Raw genomic sequence first — 21,618 nt, forward strand, 5'->3', positions numbered from 1 at the left:
CGTATGGCCAAAAGACCTTTGGGTTGTCATTGGCTCTTTTAGCTACTTAGAGCTTTGGAACTTTGCACACTTCTAGGGTTTGAGGATCTCCCGACATGACCCCAGTTTGATTGACCCTCGTTACATGTTGGGGTCACATTGGGATCATGTTCTGAGGTTTTCTCTTCTATCGGGGGGGTCCTAAAAAGGGGTTTCCGCTTTAATGAGACATGACGAAGGGGAGTCGTATATAACTTATAAACATTTGCTTTTCTTATTCATTTGATGTGTTGCTTATCCACAGGCCCATCTGGCCTTGTTCCTTGCCTTGTTTAGTTCGCGTTGGCTTCTGCCTGTCGGGCGTCTTTCTGCTGGTATGGAGAATGATCACGCTCTGTCTTTGAAAGTTTCCATGTTGTCTCTGCCGAATCGTCTTCCAGGTGTGCCTTCCCCCACTGTCTAAAAAGCTGGTGTCTTGGTGTCTATCCAGACTGCTTCTTTTTGTTTTCCTCGTGAGCCTTTACACTTGGCTACACACTTGTCAACAGCTGAGTTCAGAATGCGAATGAAACGTCCCCAGGCCTCTTCTGTGTTCATGCTGTCCATCTCCAAATCCCAGTCTATCTTGGTGAGGTGTTCTTCAAGTGGAGTGGTGTTTTCCTGGCTAAAGTTGTGTCGACTTCCAGTTGTTGCTGCCCCCTGTAGAAGTAAACCAGAGATGCTTACCAACAGCATCACATGATCACTGTTGCCAATGCCTGGTAGAGTCTCAACATCTGTGACAAGTGACCAGGTCTATGATGTTCTCTCTCTGGACTTCTCTCATGCGTGTTGGTTCCCTTTAATGCTGAAACAGGAAAGCACCTTGTGTATCAAGAACAAATCCTCCGCACGGTGTTCCATGTTGCTTGTGCATGACTCATCAGTCCAATCTTTTTCTGGTTGGTTGAAGTCTCCCACCAGGATAATGTGTGGATAGTTTGTGCGGAGATTGTCCTTGCTTCTTACCAGCTCGGTGATAGCTTGCTATTGTCCAAAGTGCAGTTTGGACTTCTATAGACCAGGGTGCGTATGCAAGACGATACGACTGCATGTCCTACGACAAGCGCCCCGAAGTTTGATAGCTCTCTGTCCGACAACTTTTGTCGTACTGCCGAATTCACAGGCATCGGACAGCCTCCCCGATAGCTAGCGGGAGAATTCCCTTGTTTACGGTCGCTCTGCGCGTGCGCCTAACGCAGCAGCTGCGCCCTGTCAAGTCTGTGCTTGCTGTGGCTGGCTGACCGTGGCTGGCTCACCCCAAATCGGCGCCACGCAAACATCTTGATATGCACCAGACGCGTGAAACCGCAACGCGAGTATCACTTGCGAGACAAGAGGCTAGGCACCCATTATGTTCGCAAACTAAATGTTGTCAGTTATCACATCCGTCAACAGTCAACTGCAAAATATCGTGCATGCGGAATATGAATTTGTGCATGTATCCCGTCCCCAAAAATCGTATTTCTTAGAATATTTATTCTTTCCCGGTAACGCTGCAAACTGATGGCAGCAATCTTGAAATCAAAGTTATCGTAACGACAACAGTGCTTATCGGTAGGGATAGGCACCTCTAACTTTATCGTAGGACAGTGCCTACGATAGGCGCTATCGCGGTTCTTCGTGAATTCCACGACAGGGGGATATCGGACGTTTTCTGTTTCTCGTACCGACAAAACCACTGTCGGATTCTTACTGAATATGGGCCCAGGTCAAACAAAATAGTCTTACTGCCACACTCACATTAAAAAAACAGCGCCTGGTGATTAGAGGAACACATGGTTTCACGTTTCATAGACTTGATGTCATTGTGATTATAGAAGTACAACAGAGTTTAGCCCTTCCTTCAGCGTACAGGTTGTTAAATAAAGTATAGTTTTCAAACATAACTTCACATTCTTGTACATCCTATCTACATTTGTTTAGTTTGACCTCAACAAAGGCTAAAAAAGAAGGTTTGCACAATTTAATGAAAACTTCAATTTTACTTTTGTTGTTGTTGAGCATTGAGCCCACATTAGCAGACATACAGATGAATTACGTATGTACAGGTGCAGGTTTATAATTATGTACATATTTGATGGCTCTCTAAGCATTCCTTCTATTGCTGTTCTAATTCACTTATTGATGTTATTAAAACTTTGGAACTGTTTGCTGGTGTGAAGTCTCTTCCAGAGTGCGTGTGAGTGCTCGACCAGATCAGGTTTATATAACATGCATGCTTTTCTGCGCCGTGACTGGTCATTAGAGTCCTGTGTCGCGGAGCCATGCATGTTTGTAAATAATTTGTCCCAGTAGCACCCCCACCCCCCAAAAAAAGAAGAAAAAAAAAAGAAGAAATACACTCACTTTAGTTATGGGTCAACCCTTTTGAGAACATTTCGTAAAGGAGATTCTGCTTGTCAGTGTACATTTTTTTGGACACATTTCTGCCTGCTCAGCTGCTGTGACAAAGAGTGTGTGATCGATGTAAGAGAGGTAACTCTCTCCCTCTCTCTCAAGACAAGATTTCAAGGGAGTAGAAGTTTCCTCCCGTTGACCGTATTCTTTATTAGGCAGTCACACTAGATTTTAAATTCAGGTGTGTGTGTGTGTGTGTGTGTGTTTGTTCGTGTGTGTGTGTGTGTGTGTGTGTGTGCATGTGTGTGTGTGTGTGTAAGTGTGTAAGTGTGTGTGTGTGTGTGGGCACCCATTGCACTTCGCTCATAGCGGTTACAAAGTATGTTTGAATACAGGCTAAACAGCCGTGTGAGAAGGGTACTTTGTACTCGGAGAACGTACTCTGAGCAGGCTGTGTAGCTGTCTTCGGGTTGCTTTGCGATGATAGGCCCTCGCTGTAGCTGCGCTGAAGCTATATATAGCGATGGATGCTTCGGTTCCGCATTGCTGCGGGCGTTCGGATAAATCAGTGAAGGAAGCCAAATCGAAAATAAAGCCAAACTAGCAAAACATACAGTTTACATTTTGATCTTTTGAGTTTTTGTGTCTTTCGGATCCCGTTTCATCGATCGTTTACTATTAATTTCCAATCAAGAATTTACGTCGCCATTACCGGACGCGATTTCCGGTGAAGAAAAAAGCTTGACGTGATAATGCCGCGCGCGAAGAGATTCGAAGCAATTCCGTCTGTCAAAATTAAGGTTCTCACTGGAAAACGAGGACGTCCTAAAACTGTTCATGTTGAACTTGACTCAAAGCGAAGACGGCATCATGACAATGAAAGCCCGATGGACAATTTGGAATCAACTAACTTGTTCTCTGGCTTGGGGGGTGCGAGGAGCAGTTTACTTTAATCTTACACTGATTACCAGTGCTAAGTACACGGAAGAACTGACACGAAACACGGTTACCCAACCGCAACGGACAGTTTCGCGCCCAACAATCACCCCCACAATAACTCCGCTCACCAAGCCTAAGCCGCTAAGAGCCCCACTACACCAATCGCTGACGCCACCCCCAACCACAGGGACGTTGAGTGACACACACTTATCCCCTAATTACACGAAGCAGCCAACCCATGAGCGGGAACTGTTACCCGCCAATAAGACCTCAGATCAACTCTGACGAAACTATCTACTTAAACACGCAGAGTCAACTACTTGCCAGTGGGAACGCTCAGTCCCCACTATCACAGCTACTGTGATCAAAACCCTCCGAATTTGTGAGGTACACATACAACGAAACCCTCAATTGCTGAGAGGTGCTTCAACTCAATCTGCCTCACATTAAGAGAGCAACAGCCCAACCAAGGGCAATATATACGATCTTCTCATCACCGACAGGCAAAACAGCCTTCATTGGGAACGCTCAGCCCCTACTATCAAAGCTACTGTGATCATAACCTTCATAATTGGTGAGGTACACATACAACGAAATCCTCAATCACTGAGAGGTACTTCAACTTAATCTGCCTCACATTAGGAGAGCAACAGCCCAACCAAGGGCAATATATACATGTATGACCTTCTCATCACCGACAGACAAAACAGCTTTGACTACCGATCTCTACAATACGTTTACCTTCATTGGAAACGCTCAGCCTCTACTATCAAAGCTATTGTGATTATAACACTCAGATCTTATGAGGTACACTACAAATCATACATAAATGATTATCTGTTTGTGGAGAAACAAAATAATGAGATGGGTTGAACAAACAACTACACCACTCCCCATATCTACCTGTACCATCAGTACACATAAAAGAACGGAATAAACCCGTTAAAGAAACAGTGACATTTATAATCACTGAGCCTCATATAAGCCTCAAACACTGAGAGAACATTTGGGTAATCAACCACCAGTACATGCAAGTACACCCCAACAAGGGAAATGAATAATAGTCATCTATACAATTAAATGATTATTCTCAATCGAGAGACAAGATGATGAGGATATGGGTTTGAATAGTTGTCCCCTGACGAGGCTACCTTTCAGTTTCCCCCAAAAAACTCTATAAAATCACATGTTCAAAGAAGTTGTCCTAACAGCTTGAAACTGTAAATCTTGCCGAAAAGTACCATCTTTGGGAGAGGTACTTAGGGATCTCTGGGCTGCCTACTGCATTTGCCGGGTTTGGCAGACCCTTGATTTTTACCGCCCAGCTGACGAAGTAAAATTCTGAGATTTGGCCAACCCCAGTAAAGCATGTGATAACTGATATTTTCTGAGAACTGCTAAGACTCTGAACTAAGGCCAAAAAAAATTAGGTGTGGTTAAGGTAACATAGCCAAAACAAATAGGGTAGGAAGGTAGGCAATCATTTTTTTTGGTTTTACTTTTTTTTCTAATGTGTACAAATTAAACCTACCGGGGTACTTGACAGGGAAATAAGTGTGCGACTCGAGCGCTTTCGCTTTCATTGCGTTTTCTGCACTCGTTTTTTTTTTGTTTTTTTTACAAAATAAAAAGTTATTGGGTCGGCCCATAAAAATAGGGTAGGTCGGGTTACCGTAACCACACCTATTTTTTTTTGTTTAGGCCTAATAGTTCAAATCATGCCTCTGAAGTCTCAATCAATAAATGGTGCTTCATGTGACATGTCCCACAGGTACTTTGCCTATTAGGGGCTAGAGAATATTGTTCGATACCGTGCGTGTCAAACACACATATATACAACACAGTTCGTTTCGCGAGATATGGTGCATGTATGACATATACCTTAAAAAGTTCAATTAAATATGACGAGTAAGACATTCATCTATGACTGGTGTTTTTGTGTGCGTTGGAACGCAACCACACATAATTTAATTAAAAGGAAAAAATGTTTGTGCATTCAATCGCGGTTACGGTAGTTAACTCCCTTGCGTCGTCTTTTCACTGGGAAACCATTACAAAACATTGCATATTAAAATGTTTTGCCCCAGGAGAAGAAATGTAACGGTATATCCCTTTTAAAAAGTATACGTATATGTTCATGCTAAACATGTCTCACTCTTGTTTTTGTTTTTCTTGATTTGCCTGCAAACAAAAGGAACTGGGCGGCACAATTATTTCGGCAACTTGCCGCCCTAGCGCACGCGCGGAGTTGGCGATCCTGTCTAATATAATGATCTGACAAAGAGTAACTTTGTTTTGCTTTTATTTTGTAGGACGGACGGTGGAAAGGGGAGGGGGGGGGAATTGTCGTCAAGGGGGCGTGTCAGTTGCTCTGCCGCAGACGCTCTGCAGTTTTTGATTGGCTGCGAGTGTCGGAGGCTGTCAGCTGGACCAGAGTCCACTTTCAAAGTGCATTGTAGAGACGAGATGTGCGAGCCGGTAGGCGGATGCTCCGCAGACAGCCCGGCCAAGGTACACTTTCGAAGTATCGAAGTATACTTACCCACGGCTACTCAGCCGTGTATTTGACATACTTTCAATCCGCTATGAGCGAGGTGCAATACCTCGTGTGGGTGTGTGTGTGTGTGTGTGTGTGTGTGTGTGTGTGTGTGTGTGTGTGTGTGTGTGTGTGTATGTGTGTGTGTGTGTGTGTGTTCGTATGTGTGTGTTTGTGTGTGTGTGTGTGTGTGTGTGTGTGTGTGTGTGTGTGTGTGTGTGTGTGTGTGTGTGTGTGTGTGTGTGTGTGTGTGTGTGTGTGTGTGTGTGTGTGTGTGTGTGTGTGTGTGTGTGAAACATTTGCTTCCATCATTTGTTCATTTGTTTTTGTGTTTGCTTTAATGGTGTGTGTGTATATGTGTGTGTGCGGGTGTGTGAAACATTTGCTTCCATCTTTTGTTTGTTAGTGTTTGCTAAAATGTTCAAGTGTGCGTGTGTGTATGTGTGTGTGTGTGTGTGAGAGAGAGAGAGAGAGAGAGAGAGAGAGAGAGAGAGAGAGAGAGAGAGAGAGAGCGTGTGTGTGTACGTGTGTGTCCCAGTTTCCGTTATTATGTGCACACTGTCACGCATCACAGATAGCTCGCACTCACACACACATACAATACTGTCACACACACACACACACACACACACACACACACACACACACACACACACACACACACACACACTGTCACACGCACACACACTGTGGCACACACCCACACTGTAACACACACACACAAACACAATGTGACACACACAGTGACACGTTCACACTCACTCACACACACATACATTGTGACACGCACACACACGCACGCACGCAAACACACTGACATGAACCAACGTATTTTGAAGCATATTACTTTATTTGCAAGAAATAAACTATGACAAATACCGAATGAAAATGGGAACAATTCCAAAATAAAGGCCAAAAGCTACACGCTTAACATAATGCACGACAAAGTAGAAGAGTTAACTGAATTGAAAAATATTGCAACACTTTCTGCATCTCACTAAGAGAATTCATACACGTTCAATTTCATAAGTCCTCTTAGGTGCTTTTTCGGCAAATCTAGAACACTTTGTAAATCGGTTGAAGATGTTTTAACATGACGACCCGAAAGAAATCTGAGTCTCGATTTCTAAAATCGGTAACACATCCGGAAAAAAGCAGCAACCGCATACAGTAAGTGAAAATTATCAACCAATGCGGTGAATTCGATATGTGTATAGCGGTTTTTGGTGTTATAAAATCCCGATCAAAGTAGTTGTCGATTAGCGCTAAGGAAGTCGAACAAACAGAGATTTCGACTTGAATCTGAGGGTAGCACGACAACAATGCTGTATTTTAGACAAATGATGTTGTGGACTGCTTTTAGACGTTCCTGTTATCATGCTCAGTATACCAGATGTACAGAAGTGCTTCATGTAAAATTTGAACGTTTTTGAATTTCTCGTTGAGAAGTTATGGAACTTTCCCGACTGTTCTTTGAATCACGCCAAGTCTGTGGATTTAAGTCCCAAACATTCATTGTTTACCATACATACAGGAACATGAATAATGAGAATAATTATGTTCTAAGGTTTATTTTGGATACCAGAACAGGAGTCGAGCAACGCCATGTAGACAATGAATGAACATTGTTCATACTTGCCGGATTACAACGACGCCCACTCATGCACGATTGCAGACAGTTATTGGAAATCAACAAGAGACGCTGTCGTGTGCACACAATGCAAACGTTTTAAAACTTGCTCTCTGAACATGGGTACAAATTTGACAAAAGTTATCTTATTCAATAGTAAAGAAGTAAAAGAAATACTACACCCATGTACTACGCTGCGCCTCGACCTAAAAGGGTCTTCGAGTTGTGATCTTATACAATAGGAACTTTGTTGGTATGTTCAAAAATAATCCTACTGTACACATGTAAAATTGTAATGTTATTTGGGGTGCAAATCGACAATATTATGGCTGTTAAAATCTGTTCCGTACAGCTGAATATATAAGTTGAAGTACTACAAGCGGTGCAATAGTTTGGCCAAGCTTAGGTGTATGCGGAACCCACTCTCTATTAATAATTCAGGTGCCTAGCAAGCCGCATAAAAAAAGGTGATCAGCTGGTAGTGCCCTGAAAAGGGACAGGGGGCGTGGTTTGGTAATTCAAGCACATGGGGAGCCGAGGATCGGTTTGTCTTGAGAGAAAAACAACAACACCATAATAGTGACAATTTAGTTAGTTAGTTAATTGTTGCTTTTTGGGTCCAGCAGACCACAAAGGCCAAATCAGGACCCCACAAGTTTAAGATGTCACATATTTAAATTAAACCAATTTTAATAAACTAAATTAGATAATAGTGACAACAACAAAAAATAACATAAATAAAAATAACAATGTCCGTAGTACAGTAAAGTTGGTAAAAATGCAAACTGTTATGGTTCTTATCTTGGGTGAGTGTGTGTTTCTTTGTTTATCTGGGTGGTGGTTGGGGCGGAGAGAAATTGGGTGAGTATGTGTTTCTTTGTTTATCTGGGTGGTGGTGGGGGCGGACAGAAATTGGGTGAGTGTGTGTTTCTTTGTTTATCTGGGTGGTGGTGAGGGCGGAGAGAAATTGGGTGAGTGTGTGTTTCTTTGTTTATCTGGGTGGTGGTTGGGGCGGAGAGAAATTGGATGAGTGTGTGTTTCTTTGTTTATCTGGGTGGTGGTTGGGGCGGACAGAAATTGGGTGAGTGTGTGTTTCTTTGTTTATCTGGGTGGTGGTGAGGGCGGAGAGAAATTGGGTGAGTGTGTGTTTCTTTGTTTATCTGGGTGGTGGTGAGGGCGGACAGAAATTGGGTGAGTGTGTGTTTCTTTGTTTATCTGGGTGGTGGTTGGGGCGGAGAGAAATTGGGTGAGTGTGTGTTTCTTTGTTTATCTGGGTGGTGGTGGGGGCGGAGAGAAATTGGGTGAGTGTGTGTTTCTTTGTTTATCTGGGTGGTGGGGGCGGACAGAAATTGGGTGAGTGTGTGTTTCTTTGTTTATCTGGGTGGTGGGGGCGGAGAGAAATTGGGTGAGTGTGTGTTTCTTTGTTTATCTGGGTGGTGGTTGGGGCGGAGAGAAATTGGGTGAGTGTGTGTTTCTTTGTTTATCTGGGTGGTGGTTGGGGCGGAGAGAAATTGGGTGAGTGTGTCTTTCTTTGTTTATCTGGGTGGTGGAGGGGGCGGACAGAAATTGGGTGAGTGTGTGTTTCTTTGTTTATCTGGGTGGTGGTGAGGGCGGAGAGAAATTGGGTGAGTGTGTGTTTCTTTGTTTATCTGGGTGGTGGTGGGGGCGGACAGAAATTGGGTGAGTGTGTGTTTCTTTGTTTATCTGGGTGGTGGTTGGGGCGGAGAGAAATTGGGTGAGCACATTGTATTTAGTTGTGATTGAATGTATTGAGAAGGGGTCAATGGGTGCCACTGGTTAGACCTTTGTTATTGATTGGTTGTCTTTATTTTTGTTTCAATATTTTCTCAAAACTCTCTCAAGGGACGAGGGAGTTACGGACAGCATGCTATGCTCTTGTAAACGTGCAGAATAAGCGGGGTTGACAGATACACGTGTTTTTAATTAAAACAAATACATAAAAAATCAGATGGTTTTCAATACGTAAAGCTGTAGTCGGACAAAAGCAAAATAATCTCCGGAAAATTCTAATCCAAAACCAATATGCGAGGACGTTTCCAGTTTCCCAGTCACCAATGAGCTAAGACCTTGACCAATAAACATTAAATTAAACCACGAAGTCGTGAACTAGCAGACAACCATTTCCTACTTTTATATCATCTGTACGCTAGCTCTTTTTCACATAAAAATAACAACAAATGGATAAAACTAAAAGTAAACATTCTAATTCTAGATTTGTTTTTCATTTCTAATGAACAAGAATTGTCAGTTTTAATTGCTGAAGAATTTTCAACACAGCAGTTTTGACATTCCATGAGTTTAAGATTAATTAGTGTTTGCTTCAATCGAATGTTAATATAATATTACGGTGCGTAGTCATTTCCGTGCATAAATAGAAAACAGTGTTTTCTGGGATAACAACGGAGTACGAGATACAAAGCACTGTTTTTACATTTATCGTGTCGTATAAGCAAGTGTTGACTTTGTTGGTACAACATTTATGAAACCTGGACAATGTGTATCTCTTTAACTTTTTTCCTATAGCTTAGCCTGTGGAACAAAACATGTATCAGCATATCGAAAACATTTCTACAAAAGTTCAAATCATTCTGATGAATAGTCTTTAAATCACCTTGTCATCCGTGAACTAACATGTTTCGATTCAGTGCTTTGCTTATTTTTCATTTAATATATTTTTTAAACGTCAATCTAAAAGCAACTTTTTGATGTACCATATTATATACTATCATTCTACACATCTTGAAGCAAATGCACACCAAATTTTAACACAAACAGTTTTGTTTCATGAATGTCAAATGACTTGAAGAGAACAACAGTGTATTTGAAGGTATAGCTCCTACCCTTAACATGAAAAATAATTGAGACAGCAAAAACATGAAAATGTTGGACACAGCTTTCTAGAGAGCTCGGCACAACGCAGCTATCTCAGTTGCTAGATACTTTGCCACTTCTTCTTCTTCTTCTTCTTCAGCGTTCCAGAATTGTCTGGTTACGTGTGAGCTCGTTTGCCCATTTGGGTTCCCCACACTATACTCTGAGAGCATAGTCAGCTTCACTCCGCTTTTGTTGAGTAGGCATGCTGGGTATTTTCGTGTTTCCATAACCCACCGAACTTTGACATGGATTACGGGATCTTTTTCGTGCGCACTTGGTCTTTTGCTTGCGTGTACACACGAAGGGGGTTAAGTCACTAGCAGATCTTCACATAAGTTGACCTGGGAGATCGGAAAAATCTCCACGCTTAACCCACCAGGCGGCAGCGACCGGGATTCGAACTCACGACCTCCCGATTAGGAGGCCGACGTCTTACCACCACGCCAATGCGGCTTTGCCACAATTTCAACAAGGGCGTGCCATAACAAAAATGCATCAAATGCCTTGCCCTGTTTTTATGGCTATATAGGTACAACAGATAACACAAGCTTCAAACAGGTATTGAAGCCTCTGCAATGTGCTCCAGCTATACACTTAAGTGACTGCTGGACACTGGAGCACATTGCGGAAGCTTCAACATACTGGATCGGCTTCAGGATGCACTTGTAAGAGAATAGTCTAGGACATGTTCTTCTCTTTATTTTTCTTATGTTACACCGACCGTACTGATCGTCCTTTAGCCAATCAAGCGTACATAATACGACGGAATCGTATGGGTTCCCAGGTCTGTAAGTCCACGAAAGAGTATTTACTTAATATTGAATAGTATTTGCTTCAATCGAATGTGGTACTATCTGCCCTTACGTTGTGTGTGTGTGTGTGTGTGTGTGTGTGTGTGTGTGTGTGTGTGTGTGTGTGTGTGTGTGTGTGTGTGTGTGTGTGTGTGTGTTTGTGTGTTTGTGTGTGTTTGTGTGTGTGTGTGTGTGTGTGTGTGTGTGTGTGTGTGTGTGTGAGTGTGTGTTATGAAGAATGAATGGCAAATTCAATGTTAACAATCAGATCCATTTTTTCAGAGCGGTCACAGATTAGGGCGAAATCATCTTTTGGTATTAGGTGACAGCGTTCAAGAAGACCAGATATATATAGGGTTATTCTGTTATCTAAAATCAACAGCTTACTCCCGCATCCTCGTTGTGGCCGCAGTCGTTAAAACCAATGGGGTTTGCACGACAGTTCACCAGTCTTGATTCGCTGCCGACACATTGTACGTTGTCCAACCAGATGGGGCTTCCTGCGCCACCCTGACCAAATCTTGCGTCATTGTAGGCTGTGGCTGCAGACCTACATTAATAAAGTAGGGTTTACACTTCACTGCGCGTTTAGTTTTAGTAATCCAAAAGCAAAGAGACTGCCAACGTTCCGAAATTCAGAATTAAATAAAAACAAGAAACGTATGTTGTTGGAACGTTTAATTATTGACAAAACAAAAGGTTACGCTCACTGATATATCGACCCAACGGCTTGCAGGGAAGACATTTTTTTAGATAAGTTTTGTGTAATTCGTGTTTGTCTGTGCACTCAAAAGACCGCTGGGTCGATATATCTGTGAGCGTAACGCTTTGTTTTGTTAATTGTTAAACGTTCTAATAACATACCTTTCTTGTTTTTTGATTTTGTTGTTTTAGTATGTTTGTTAATATACTACTCGTCTTAACAAAAAATAAGCAGTTGGGTTTGAGGGCAGATCTTTGTGATGTGGCCGTTTATTGTAAATCCAATTATATGACTAAAAGGGACATTCATTCCCCTACCTTATTAAGAAAACAGAGAGAGTTTTCATGACGCAGTGTCTATACAGTAGAACCTACAACGCGGACACCCCCCCCCCCCAATCAAATTTGCAAAATCAAGGTTCCCGCGTTAAAATTGACAGCAAATCAGAACTGCTAAAACGTAACATGTTCTGCATGTCAATAGAAAGAACAATCTAATTTGCATCTACAATAATTTGTTGTTATCATCAAGAACAATAACAGACAGCTAGTAACGGTTGGATAAAGACGAGTGATGTACATTATTACAATAGTCAATGTATTCCTCTGATTTTAGGGACGTGCTCTGAAAATGTAAGAAGTAACTGAATATCACATGTGTGTTCAGCTCTGTCATTGCTGTGACTTATCAGTGACAATGCTTTTGAATGTGTCATTATAAATCTGTGCTTGCCTGAATAAATAATTGTTGAAGAAAAATAAAAGAACAATAACAGATGCGCCACATACTCAAATTCCATGTACATATTTCATCAGACATGGGTGGTATGAGGGTTTCAACGCGAAAGTAATCTTTAAGAAGTTGACTCATTCAGAGAGCTGAGCGCAAATGTCAGCCTACGCCCAGCAAAGCTCACTGCTGGCTCGCTTAACTGATCATGGCTCTTGAAAGGGCATTTTCCAAGAATGTGTGTGCGTTTAAACAAGTGGGATGTGAACAGCCATAGTTAAAAATGTACAACATTTGAGTTTAATTTGAAGCTTTCATTTTCCTTAATGCCTGCTAATTTTAATTTGTTTCTGTTTAGTTGGACAGGGTACATCTTTATTTGTAAAACTCTTTCTGGCATGTCACATAACAGCCGAACATGTCTCATATGACTTAAGATTCTGTGGGTAGTTTACGACATGTGTTAGCTCCAATCACTGAAAGTTTGAAGGCAATGCGTTGTGGAGTTACTAAAATGTATAGTTGTTTGTCTCATTACCCGCTAAAACGGCTTCAAAAACTGCCTTGTATGCCTTCTGAGAGGAGTGACACCTACATCGCCCAGCATGCCATAGTCTCCATGTTAGACCAGATATTATGTGAACAAAAATGACAGTCTTAGATGCAGTTTTGATTGTTCTGTCTAGTGACATGCAGAACATGTTTCGTTTCAGTTGTTCTGATTTTTCCGTCGATTTTAACGCGGGAAACTTGATTTTGACGGGCTTCTGTATTGTACTTTCCACTGTATTGACACTACGTCATCTAAACTCAATCTGTTTTCTGAATAAGGTAGGAAAATGAATGGCCTTTTCAGTAATATAACTGGTTTTACAAGAAATATCATCATGATAAAGATATGCCCTAAAACGCATCTGACTAGTTTGTTTTATGACGGGTAGTATAGTTTATAAGAGATTAGATTTTGATTTAAGAAAAAGACATATCAAGAGGAAAAAGAAGAAAAAACGGTAACGTACAAAACAATGTGTTGAACCACACTGCAACTAAAAAAAAATGGGAAGGTTTTAACCACAAGAAACAAAACTCGTTTCGTTAAAATCATCGCCGTGCATACTACCCAGCCGTTAAACGACAGTTTTTGTGAATTGAACCTAATAACGGTTTCTTGTGCAAAAATAAAGCAGCAGAGTTGAGCTGGCGCAAGTAGCTGCAAGCGTATAGAGGTTTAAATAAAATATATTCTATTGCAAGTAACTCGTAAAAGTCATCTTCAGTGACTTGTACTCACGTGTTGAAGCCCAGCTGACGACACACAACCCTGGCGTCGAGTACACCCCAGTAATCGTCACACACAGTGCCCCAGGAACCGTTGTTGAAGACTTCTACCCGTCCCTCTCTGGAGTGGAGGCCGCCGACCAGACGGATGGATCCAGCGGCAGTCACAGTCCCTGAAGTCATTGCAGATACACGCCATTATAAATACAGCAATCGTAACATTTAACAAACACCAAAGGAACATGCTTGAACGAAAATTATAAACCTTATTCGCGCTTGTTATGTTCTTGATAAATTTAGACACAAAGATAAGGCTTTTCAAAAAGAAAATATGTTTCTTGCAAGATATTGTATAATTAACAAAATCACAAAACATGGTTTTAACCACTTAAGACAAGTACACACTTTGATCGTCAAAAACTGTATACAATTTCCAAAAGTTAATAAATGAGTACATCCTCAACATTAAACGTGGCTGCTATCTGAGTATGTTAAGGCTCAATCCGCTTCACGTAAACCATCAGTTTCTGGACACAGACACTGTCAGGCTTTTACACAAAGTACTTGTCACACCCTGTCGTTCAAACACTTACCACTAGGAAACGTCCTAGGTGCCCTCCATAAAGTACGTGCATTTTTTGAAGAATTTATTTTTGCGTGGCCAGCCGGACTGATTTTAAAACAAATCGGAAGCCTACTTGTAAAACCTAATAATAACTTGACAGCATGTGAAACAAACATTCTTAAATCATCAAATACAGTTCTGTAGTTCTTTTTACATCAAGACAAGATCAGTACAGTTCCAAGTTTTCAAAGTTTGAAAAAAAGGGAGCCCAAAATGCAAGGTCGTGTTTGCCCTAGCAGACGCATTTTCTGAATGTCGCCAGTTTCTTTGAACGGTCAACCGAAACCGCACATTTCATGCCACACGCAGTTGTTTGTTGCATTTTAGATTCAGATGTACACGATAACGTGCTATTGCAGATACAGCAAGTCGCATGGAAACAACAAACTGACGACTTATAATTCATCACGTGTGTAATAAAGGAAAAATGGGTCACACGGGTCCATCTCTCTTTCAATTTAGCAAAGTTGAATATGGAGACATCCAGTTCATAACAAAAGCAAAACCAAACATCCAACATTACAAGTCAGAAGTGAGAAAAGATGGTTTTTTATTGAGAAGATTAAATAAAGTGTAAGCACATTGTACCCGCTATCAAAAACAAAACTTTCGCTTGACAATGCTAGAGAGTATAGTGTAAATAAACAGTCGCAAATGTTATTTTGTTAGTTAATTCCGCTTACCGCAGTTGTCACTGATAAAGTTGTTCATGGGTTCCACAGCGGAGGTGTCGTTATCACACACAGACGTCAGACAGTCAGCAAAGTAGTCAGCTAGGGACGAGTTTGACGTTGCCAGGCACTCGGCTTGAGATGGATCTGCAAAGATGGCCACGCACTCCATCGCGGCTTGCTCTTTGTCTTGACAGCGTGTGAATTTGCTGGCCAGGTCCTTGCAGGTTGGACTGCAACATTGACATCAAGGCAATGTTCATCCCGATCGCATTCATGAGCAAGGTTCAAGTAAGAATATTACTTTAAATTCAAACCCTGGATTATTCCAGTGCCATCTTGTACAGAATGCACGGCGAGAAACCACATTCATAAAGTAGGAAATGTAAGTCAACATAGTACGTAGGAATACACATTGTACAAGAAATGAGGTTGATTGGAGATAAATAGGTCATAATATATCATGTTGTTGAACATTGTTTAGAGGGAAATAATACGTGTGGGTTGCGTGCAATGACTGAGTAGCGGAAAGTAGTATGTTCATAATAAGGGTTTGTTCTCATGGTCGCAGACAGGCAAGAATACTGGGAAACTGTTTGAAAAGACGCGGAAAAATATGGAAAGTGCGAAGTAAATTCAGACAGGCAGAATGCTAGAAAGCTGTTTAAGAAGACGAGGAAAACTGTCAAAAAAAAATAAAAAAATAAAAAAGCGAAGTAAGTATTACGCAGCAGCACAGACGTTGTGCGCATGTCCTGAGAGTAGCGGCTGATTGGTGCCTGAGAGTAGCGGCTGATTGGTGCCTGAGAGTAGCGGCTGATTGGTGCCTGAGAGTAGCGGCTGATTGGTGCCTGAGAGTAGCGGCTGATTGGTGCCTGAGAGTAGCGGCTGATTGGTGCCTGAGAGTAGCGGCTGATTGGTGCCTGAGAGTAGCGGCTGATTGGTGCCTGAGAGTAGCGGCTGATTGGTGCCTGTGCCAGTATGTGAAAGCACGATAGGGTATTTGTAATTACGCTGAATATCAACTGGGAGAAATGAAAAGGCAGGGGATCGAAACGTGCTTGGCATTTTGTATTGATTTTGTTATGCTTGTATGTGCCTTGAGTCGCCTGTTGGTGAGATATGTGCGCGTTATAAATATTCGTATTATTATTATTATTATTATTATTATTATTATTATTATTATTATTATTATTATTATTATTATTATTATTATTATTATTATATCTGATTGTCCTTGGGAAATTCCCACGAGGGAATTCTCGACAGAATTGCACCACCTATTTTTTCTGCATAAATGTATTCGTGGTTTCCAAGTCCTGATACTTTTTCTGTTACCCTGGGATCTTGATCGTGTGTATGTGTGCGCACAGTGGTGTTCGGACACCACAAATAGTTTGAAAACGTAGATTCTAGAAAATAAGTAAATGAGGTCGAATCCACGCCGATAGCAACTAACTGGTTTTAAGGCCGGCGCGATACCGACTAAGCTACGTCCCAGCGGAGAGTCACTTTAATAAAAGAAAGCACGTCCAAGCTTATAGTTGATACTTTTCTATGTTGTGATTTGTGTATACACAACGCATACGAGTCTGAAACTGCCTTTAAGTTATCACATTTACTTGGACACTTGCACGATTCACTGTGACTAACACGTATGTCAAGTCCTTCTCTCTTTGGTGCAAATAAATCCACCACACTCAGCTGTTACTGCCTGGAAACCAGCACATACAATTCCGCTTTCGCTTGCCCTTCCTTCGCCTTTTTATGCCAGTTTTCTTCACTCGCCTTTACATGCCAGTTTTCTGCTGTCGCCTTTTCATGCCAGTTTTCTGCTGTCGCCTTTTCATGCCAGTTTTCTGCTGTCGTCTTTTCATGCCAGCTTTCTGCTGTCGCCTTTTCATGCCAGTTTTCTTCACTCGCCTTTACATGCCAGTTTTCTGCTGTCGCCTTTTCATGCCAGTTTTTTTCACTCGCCTTTACATGCCAGTTTTCTGCTGTCGCCTTTTCATGACAGTTTTCTGCTGTCGCCTTTTCATGACAGTTTTCTTCACTCGCCTTTGCATGACAGTTTTCTATGTTGATTTAGTACAGAAGAAGAACATTAAAAAAAATACATAAACACTCATTCGTCTTCAGCACGACGGCTATCTAAAATCCATGTACACGTTGTGTTGTTAACCATGGCGTGTAGAACTTGTCAAACATGCGACGTAAAAGCTACGTGGCCTGTGGTATTAACAGCTATTGTGTTTTCAGCGTATCAATAGGGTCCGATATTTAAACCAAACAAGTTAACCTCGACGAGTCCAAGACGAGTGCAAACCACATTGTATAATGAGTGGACACGTTTGATTATAAATTGGATCATTCTAATTTAGTTCAGCTATCATATAGCCATGTTTGATTATAAATTAGAGCATTCTAATTTAGTTCAGCAATCATATAGCCATGTTTGAGTAAACTGTACTGACTTACCTCTGAACAACATTGTCGTGATTCAGTACGATGTAACTGACGAGCGCGTCATCTGTCATATTCCCTTGCCCCGGAAAGAGGGTCGTCATCGCATTGTTCATGGCGTCAGTCGTTGTCTCGTCCCCTACATGATATGAAAGCACATGGACACGTTTTAATCGCGGGGTGTCAGAGAGATAACTGAATTGAATTGATTTGAACTTTATTTTCGAGGGTGACAGAATTGGCAATGAAAACATGCTTTGGTTCATCCGGCCCTCGCCCGTTGAGAGGTAATTAAATAGGAGGAAGATATAGAAATATAGTTAACTACATAACCTTCTTCTTCTTCTTTGTTCATGGGCTGAAACTCCCACGTTCACTCTTGTTTTGCACTAATGGATTTTTACATGTATGACCGTTTTTAACCCTGCCATTCAGGCAGCCATACGCCGATTTCGGGGGAAGCAGAAGAAAAAGAAGTACCACACAGTGACTCTGGCAGTCCCTCAGAGACAAACTTTTGGTCCGAGCACGTGACGACCACGCTCCGTTCCGCACGCCTGAACTCCACGCTGAAGACTCCGTCCTTCCTCAACACAGCAGCTGCCCTGGACTGGTCGTAGTCTGCGAAGTCCACAACGCTCTGAGAACCATTCTTTACTTGCCAGGGGTTGGAGCGTTTGTTTTCGCTGAACTGGATTGCAGAAAGAGCATGAGTGAGACCATGACATATGCACATAGGCAAGTCTCGTTGACTTAAGCGTGCTTCTCACAAAGTTCAAAAACAAAATCTTTGGAAACATCAAAGCGTAAGCTTCCGTTCTCAAAGGGAAAAACACATCGTTTCTTAGTATACAAGTGTCGGTTTAGCACTATGCATTTCCTGCCGTAAACAACAACTTCGACCGCAGCACTGATCATCATTATTATCACCATAGCCATCATCAACAACAACAACAACAACAACAACAACAACAACAACAGCAACAACAACAACAAAAACAACGTCATCCCCACCACCACGACTACCAATGTCACCACGACTACCACCATAACAACAAAACAAAAACAAAAACAAACATGATTACAGATCTATGCGATAAACGAGCACATTTCTATACTTTTTTCGCTCAGTGGACAACTACATTAAAAATTGTATGCACATCTATTAAATCACAATTCCGTCTCTGATGAGGTTTGCTGAACAATGTCATCTTATCACGTAAACAGCAATACTAACCTGATGAAACACATTCACAATAACATTCAACACCTTTCAATGTCACATACTGTAATAGCTAATCTTAGAATTGTATGTACGATTATGCTTTTTGATCATTGGCTTTTTGTTATAAGTAGAAATGTGGTGCCACTAGAACCATTTCCATGTTTATGTACAATGAAAATAGACATGAAGGTTTTCTCATCTTATCTCATCTCTTCTCGTCTCATCGTATTTCATCTTATCTTATCATAAAAACATCCGACAGCGATTGACCCCGAAGATCGACTTCGCTAATAGTTTGCTAATATTTTGTCTGTGATGTGAGGGTGTTGACACAAGTAGGAAACCAATCGGACAGACTATATGAATACAGAATTTTTTAAATATGATAAACTGCCAAGAATCAGATAAACGAGGGTTGGGTAATTAATTGGGACCTATTTTGGAAGTGGTATTTATCCCTGGTTTACGTGTGTTGCAATGATGTGTTTCTGTTTGAATTATTGCAACGTATTTTTTCCCGATATGGCTGGAAATAGCGTAATTGCATGACGTTTTTGCATGCTAAAATCAGATCCGTTTTTCGATTCGCATGAACATATTTCCTGGAACGTCGGAGCGGTTGTAAGCGAAACCATGACATAATGCCGCACAGAGATCACGCAATCACATTATAACAAATCAAAACATTTGACGGTGTCATTTTTCAAACCTTGTCCAGTTGTCTCATTGAGGTTTGTATCTTCACAAATTCACTGGTATTAGCGTTGACGACCTTGACCCGCACGGTGTCCGGGGAGAAACGATGACTGTCCTCCTGGTCTACCGCGCTGCCTGGAGTCACCTTGACCCGGTAGTCCCCGCACGTGAAGTCCGCGAGACGATACTTACAGGGAAGCTCCACGTCCGCTGTTTCTCCGTTGAACATTATCAGTGTTCCGTAACGTCCAATGGAGCATGCTTTCTCGTCTGAGAGAAATCATTAAAAAAAAATTGAAATGAAAACATTCTGAAGAAGCGTTGAAGTTATATTGGAGGTTTTAATCTGTACGATCTCGTTTTATAGACAGGGCTAAGCCATCCTGTGTATCATCTTGTTTAAATAGACAGGGCTAAGTCATTCTCTGTACCATAATATTGTTTTATAGACAGGGCTAAGTCATTCTCTGTACCATCTTGTTTTATAGACAGGGCTAAATCATCATGGCTCTCTTTCACACGACGAATGTCATTATACTAGTTGTACATTAGTTTTAGATTATGCATATTCAGTTAAGTCACAACTTTTGAGCTCTGTGCTATTTCGACTTAAAAAAAAAGGGGGGACAGACTCAACACACTCCCCCGATTTAACCTCTCCATACTGTTACCTTCTTAAATTTCTGAAGGTCCGGGATGGCAAAATACCCCCCCCCCCCCTCCGCTGCCTTCTTTTTTACATTTAGTCAAGTTTTGACTAAATGTTTTAACATAGAGGGGGAATCGAGACGAGGGTCGTGGTGTATGTGTGTCTGTGCGTCTGTTTGTTTGTTTGTTTGTTTGTTTGCTTAACGCCCAGCCGACCACGAAGGGCCATATCAGGGCGGTGCTGCTTTGACATTTAACGTGCGCCACACACAAGACAGAAGTCGCAGCACAGGCTTTATGTCTCACCCAGTCACATTATTCTGACACCGGACCAACCAGTCCTAGCACTTACCCCATAATGCCAGACGCCAGGCAGAGCAGCCACTAGATTGCCAATTTTAAAGTCTTAGGTATGACCCGGCCAGGGTTCGAACCCACGACCTCCCGATCACGGGGCGGACGCCTTACCACTAGGCCACCGTGCCGGTCTGTGTGTCTGTGTGTATGTGTGTGTGTGTGTGTGTGTGTGTGTGTGTGTGTGTGTGTGTCTGTGTGTCTGTGTGTGTGTGTGTAGAGCGATTCAGAGTAAACTACTGGACCGATCTTTATGAAATTTTACATGAGAGTTCCTGGGTATGGTATCCCCTGCCTTTTTTTCATTTTTTCGATAAATGTCTTTGATGACGTCATATCCGGCTTTTTGTAAAAGTTGAGGCGGCACTGTCACGCCCTCATTTTTCAATCAAATTGATTGAACATTTTGTAAAGCAATCTTCGACGAAGGCCGGACTTTGGTATTGCATTTCAGCGTGGTGGCTTAAAAATGAATTAACGACTTTGGTCATTAAAAATCTGAAAATTGTAATACAAATTTTGTTTATATAAAACGATCCAAATTTACGATTATCTTATTTTACATCATTTCCTGATTCCAAAAACATATAAATATGTTATATTCGGATTAAAAACAATCTCTGAAATTAAAAAAATATACAAATTATGATCAAAATTAAATTTCCGAAATCGATTTAAAAACAATTTTATCTTATTCCTTGTCGGTTCTTGATTCCAAAAACATATAGATATGATATGTTTGGATTAAAAACACGCTCAGAAAGTTAAAGCGAAGAGAGGCACAAAAAAGCGTGCTATGCAGCACAGCGAAACCACTACCGCGCTAAACAGGCTCGTCAGTTTCACACCGTTTTGCACAAACGGCGGACTACGGTCATTGTGAAAAAATGCAGTGCGTTCAGTTTCATTCTGTGAGTTCCACAGCTTGACTAAATGTAGTAATTTCGCATTACGCGACTTGTTATTTGTTTATGGTGACCTGAAGACAGCAATGTCAGGCAGGTTCAGGGCAATCCCTGTACAGGAAAACGTTTGTGACATTGACAATTTCGCAGAGATAATTTGGAACACATTTTG

At 41.6% G+C, this 21,618-nt stretch overlaps 1 protein-coding gene across 2 annotated transcripts in view; it reads right to left on the reverse strand.

Moving 5' to 3' along the window:
- Window positions 1-21,618, reverse strand: part of LOC138976413 (uncharacterized) — a 66,232-nt gene that overhangs the window by 36,424 nt on the left and 8,190 nt on the right. Inside the window, exons 3-8 of one of the 2 annotated variants that reach the window (XM_070349261.1) lie at window positions 19,553-19,809; window positions 18,099-18,309; window positions 17,634-17,757; window positions 15,168-15,388; window positions 13,873-14,032; window positions 6,665-11,699 (exon numbers count right to left, since the gene is read on the reverse strand). In XM_070349261.1, the coding sequence (XP_070205362.1) occupies window positions 11,525-11,699; window positions 13,873-14,032; window positions 15,168-15,388; window positions 17,634-17,757; window positions 18,099-18,309; window positions 19,553-19,809 (1,148 nt within the window). In that variant the 3' untranslated portion in view covers window positions 6,665-11,524. Of the gene's footprint in view, window positions 1-6,664; window positions 11,700-13,872; window positions 14,033-15,167; window positions 15,389-17,633; window positions 17,758-18,098; window positions 18,310-19,552; window positions 19,810-21,618 lie in introns of those variants that run through there. The other variant, XM_070349262.1, reaches the window with a different exon arrangement.

The sequence above is a fragment of the Littorina saxatilis genome, linkage group LG9 (genome assembly GCF_037325665.1).
Source record: "Littorina saxatilis isolate snail1 linkage group LG9, US_GU_Lsax_2.0, whole genome shotgun sequence".
Lineage (NCBI taxonomy): Eukaryota > Metazoa > Mollusca > Gastropoda > Littorinimorpha > Littorinidae > Littorina > Littorina saxatilis.